Here is a 4,545-nt window from a genome sequence, read left to right as displayed (position 1 = left end):
TGTGAGTGTGTGTGTGGTGTGTGTGTGTGTGTGTGAGAGAGAGAGAGAGAGAGAGTGAGCGTGTGTGTGAGTGAGCGTGTGTGTGAGTGAGCGTGTGTGCGCATGTGCGTGTGTTTGTGTTTGTGCATGTGTAGCCCTCGTTGTGTCCCGTCTTTGCCCGTTGGTACTGTTGCTTTCTGGTTACCATCCTGTTGGAGGTGCGGGGAGCAGTAGGGGAGTGGCGGCCACAGCGGCGAGCGCGGCGGTGGCGGGAGCGATGGCCGGCTGCAGCCGCGGCATTCTAATCGCCGGGGCCACGAACCGGGCACGGACGCAGATGGCGGAGGGCATTTTGCGCCGCCTGACGGCGAACACGGTGTTCGTCAAGAGCGGCGGCGTCCACCACGAGGCGACGGTCCACCCGCTCGCCGTCAAAGTGATGCGCGACATCGGCGTAGACATCAGCGGTCAGTCCGTCTCGTCGCTCGAAAGCGCCCGGCGGCAGCGCGGCACGTACGACGCGTACATCAGCATCGACTGCAGCTACGACCGGCGCACGACGGGAACGGCGCAGCGGCCGCCTGCCGGGGTCGAACGGCGCGTGCGGGAGGCGCAAGGGACTGCCAGCGGCGCGACTGCTGCTGCTGCCGCTGAGCAGGAGGAGGCGGAAGAAGGGGATGCGGCGTACTACGACCCCCTGCTTTTCCCCGGCACGCCGTCGCACTGGGAATACGGCGCTGATGCGACGGACGCCCGGCGGCGCTGGAAGATCTGGAGTCCACGCGACCCAGCGATATTCCACGAAAACTCCACACGTAAGTTTCAGGACCACTTGTATGCGGGGGAGCCGCTCTTCATGCAGCTGCACACGAGCGTCGCACGCGCCGCGATGAAGGTCTCGGAGCGGTGGGAGATGGATGAGGTCGCCACCCGCCACGCGCTTGAGCGCCGCGGCGAGCACGAGGCCCGCTTCCTGCGGGCGCGGGATGAGCTGCTGCGGCGGTGTGCGGCGTTTCTGTTGCGGCTGGAGCAGCACTACGGCGAGAGTCTCCTGCTGGACGCAGAGGTGCTGCGTAAGCCGCCCCCTGCCGCGTAGTGCGACGGCGTACGTGGCGTTGGCAGGCGTCGTCGTTGCCTGCCTGCCTGCCTGCTTCTTTCTGACGATCATTGCTCCCTTTCCTCCAGTCGCGGTATGGTGTGGCGCCGCTGCGCACTTGCTCGGTGTATTTTATGCGCATACTTTTCTCCATTATTTATGCACTTCTTTTTTATTCTGCTGCTTTTTCTTTCCCCCTCCCCACTTCTATTTCTTTTTTTTTGGGCGACGACACCACCTCTCGCGTCCCCCGCAACTGCTCAGTCGCCTTCGCTTTTGTGTGCCCGCCGCGCCTGGTGCCATGTACAACGGCCTCGAGGCCATCAGCGTGAAGGGGACGGGCCTCAGCGGCTACGTGCAGCGCAGCAAGGCGGCCGTCTCGCAGCTGGCGAAGTTTACCCCGGCGGAGTACGCCGATGACGCGCCGCCCGCCGCCGTCAACCCGCTCGAGGCGCTGCGCTCGGCGAAGGAGAACAGGGAGCTCGCCGCGCGGCTGCAGCGGCACGAGGCGCTGCGCAGCATCCAGCTGAAGGTCTGCACGTACCGCGAGGAGCGCGCGGCCGGCGGGGTGGCCGTCGACGTCGTCGACCGCGAGTGCCGGACGCTGTACGACTCGCTGATGCGCAACTACCTGGACGCGGAGGGAGAGGCGCGGCAGGCGGCGGCGGCGGCGGAGGCCCAAAAAACTGCTGAGCGGTTCGCCGCCGCGTTTCGCGTGAGGCCGGGGGCAGCCGGTGAGGCCTTCGACCGGGTGCAGCGCGAGGCGGAGCGACGCGCGGCGGAGGAGGAGCGTCGAAACGCGTTGGAGCAGAAGATTGCGGAGCGCGTGAAGCGCGTCAAGGGGGAGACGGGGCGAGGTGGGCGCTGAGGCGGCAACGAGGAGAAAGACAGACAGACAGACCGACGGGCGCGAGAAGAAGTGGGAAGGTTGCCGTTGAACGGTGCTTCTTTTTAGCCCAGCGAAACGGCAACATGGCGGGAGACGCCGGTGCGGTTCCATGCGCCACTATTGTCCTGCATCACCGCCTTTTGCCCCCCACTCACTCACTGTAGATATATACGTCTGTGTGTATGGTTGGTTTCTTCTGTTTTTTTTTTCATTCATCTCACTGAAACAACGCGCACTGGCATGCACACAATAATAATACACATCGGCGCACGTATAAAGGGATCTTACCATGCAGCAGCAGCAGCAGCAGCATCCAAGCGAGTTTCCTGGCATCGTCAATGCGCCGAGGGAGTCGGATTGGGCGACAATAGACTGGATCAGTTCACAGCACGAGGCAAGCGAGCGGCGCACGGCGCTGTACCACCGATCTCGTGGAGATTCCATTACGGCCCGTACACGAAGTGCACTCACGCACAATGAGAGTTTTCTTTCCGCGTTTCTGACAGGTCTTGTTTTGGGACTCCTCGGCGTTTTTTGTGACGCCTGCTCGCATTGGGTGTCGGCGTTCCGCGTGGGCATCTGCGCCAGCTTCTTCTGGCTTGGCCGTAATCTCTGCTGCGTGGAGCAGGAGACTTGCGCCGGGTACTACACTTGGGGTGAGTTCTTGCTTGGCCGCGACGACCGCGTGGCGGCGTTTGCCGACTTTTGCTTCTACGTCCTTCTTTCCACCTTCGCCGCGATGATGGCGGCGTTTGTGTGCAAGGTGTACGCCCCCTACGCGGCGGGTGGCGGCATCAACGAGGTGAAGACGATTGTGTCAGGCCACCACGTCAGCCGCTACCTGGGCGGCTGGACGCTGATCACGAAGGCGATTGGGATGAGCCTCTCCACCGGCTCCGGCCTCGTGGTGGGGAAGGAGGGGCCCTTCGTGCACATCGGCGCCTGCGCGGGGGAGATGATTGCCCACCTCTTTCCCAGCTATCGGCTAGACGCAAAGAAGCGTGAGCTGATCACCGCGGGCGCGGCGGGCGGCGTAGCCGTGGCCTTCGGGGCCCCTGTAGGGGGTGTTATCTTTGCCCTGGAGGAGATCTCCAGCTTCTACAACTTCAAGGCGATGATGGCGGCCCTCATCTGCGGCGTGACGGCGGTGCTGCTGCAGTCCCGCATAGACCTCTGGCACACCGGCCGCATTGTGCAGTTCAGCGTCAACTACAAACACAACTGGCAGTTCTTTCAGCTGCCGCTCTTCGCCCTGCTGGGGGTGGTGTGCGGGTTTCTCGGCTCGCTCTTCAACGCGGTGAACATCCGCATCATCCGCTGGCGCAAGCGGCACCTCAAGATGTGGCGGGTGACGGAGGTGGCCGCCGTGGCAGCCGTCACCGCCGTCTGCAACTTTTTCACGCCGTACAGCTCGGGAAGCCTCTTGGAGCTGCTTGCGGACGCCTTTCAGGACTGCACCCCGCATAGCACGATTGAGCTCTGCCAAGACGGCAACGTGCGGACCTTTGTCTACCTCCTCATCACGGCGACGGTAAAGCTGGTGCTCTGCATGTACACGATAGGCACATTTCTTCCCTCCGGTATCCTCGTCCCGTCCCTCGCCATCGGTGCCTTGTACGGGCGAGCCTTCGGCATCCTCTGCCGGGCCCTGCAAGAGTCCTACGCCAGCTCCTACATTTTCGCGGAGTGCTACAACCAGGACCTCTGCGTTATACCAGGGATGTACGCCATTGTAGGCGCGGCCGCCATGCTGACGGGCGTCACGCGGATGACGATATGCCTCGCAATTATCATGTTTGAGTTGACAGGCTCGCTGGACTACCTTGTGCCGGTGATTATTGGCATTCTCTGCGCCAAGGCGGCCGCGGAGGCGGTGGGGGTGGAGGGCACCTACGAGCTTGGCATTGCGGAGAACAACCTGCCCTTCCTCGACCCGAAGAAGGAGTGCCACGTCGACGCCGTCGCCGAGGACGTCTACGCCCGCCGCAAGTTTACCGTCCTCACGGCGTACGGCTTTACCGTGGGGCAGCTGAATCAGCTGCTGCACGAGATGGAGGTGTCCGGCTTCCCCGTCGTGCACTCGCTCAGCGACATGACGCTGATGGGCTACGCGCCCGCCAAGAAGATTGTGCGTGCGATTCAGGTGGCCGCCGCAAAGGACAGCCGCGTCGACTTTGACACCCTCGTCCGCTTCACTGCGGCGCCGTCGCCAAACCTGGCGGAGGGGCAACTTGAAATCAACCTCACCGCCGTCGTGGAGAGCCCCATGCTGCAGGTGGAGCCGGAGTGCCCGGTGTCGCGCATGCTGTACCTCTTCAAGTCTCTCGGGGTGCGCCACATCATGGTGTGCCGCCGCGCGAAATTCGCCGGGTACATTAGCAAGAAGGACTTTGTGAAGTTTCTGCGCGGCGCCGAGCGGGAGGAGCACGTGGAGCCGGCGTAGACTCGCTGGGGGGGGGAGGGGGGAAGGCGTGGCGAGCCGGAGAGGACGCGGCACATGACGCCGGAACTCGTCGCCGGACGGGAGGCTACGGCGGATGCCGACTGGACGCCAAACACATTGCACACACACACACACACA

At 63.4% G+C, this 4,545-nt stretch overlaps 3 protein-coding genes across 3 annotated transcripts, besides 5 other annotated features; all 3 read left to right on the top strand.

Annotated features, from left to right (window-relative positions):
* Positions 1–35: a microsatellite.
* Positions 36–132: a microsatellite.
* Positions 133–202: 70 nt separating this feature from the next.
* Positions 203–256: a microsatellite.
* Positions 257–1,075, top strand: Tco025E_06370 (protein-tyrosine phosphatase; the record flags this gene model as incomplete). Its single annotated transcript, XM_029373247.1, has 1 exon — positions 257–1,075. One exon carries the CDS (start codon positions 257–259, stop codon positions 1,073–1,075), a length of 819 nt encoding a protein of 272 aa, XP_029226680.1.
* A 301-nt stretch (positions 1,076–1,376) lies between these two features.
* Tco025E_06369 (uncharacterized protein) lies at positions 1,377–1,943 on the top strand (the record flags this gene model as incomplete). Its single annotated transcript, XM_029373246.1, has 1 exon — positions 1,377–1,943. The coding sequence occupies one exon, from the start codon at positions 1,377–1,379 to the stop codon at positions 1,941–1,943; it is 567 nt and encodes a 188-aa protein (XP_029226679.1).
* Positions 1,944–1,956: 13 nt separating this feature from the next.
* Positions 1,957–1,980: a microsatellite.
* Positions 1,981–2,253: 273 nt separating this feature from the next.
* Tco025E_06368 (putative CLC-type chloride channel) lies at positions 2,254–4,407 on the top strand (the record flags this gene model as incomplete). The annotated part of the gene is made up of 1 exon (XM_029373245.1): positions 2,254–4,407. One exon carries the CDS (start codon positions 2,254–2,256, stop codon positions 4,405–4,407), a length of 2,154 nt encoding a protein of 717 aa, XP_029226678.1.
* Positions 4,408–4,527: 120 nt separating this feature from the next.
* Positions 4,528–4,545: a microsatellite.

This window comes from Trypanosoma conorhini (genome assembly GCF_003719485.1).
Source record: "Trypanosoma conorhini strain 025E chromosome Unknown Tco_14.4_contig_00425, whole genome shotgun sequence".
Classification (NCBI taxonomy): Eukaryota; Euglenozoa; class Kinetoplastea; order Trypanosomatida; family Trypanosomatidae; genus Trypanosoma; species Trypanosoma conorhini.
Note: the sequence above shows the minus strand (reverse complement) of the source record. Positions and strands in the feature narration are given on the sequence as shown.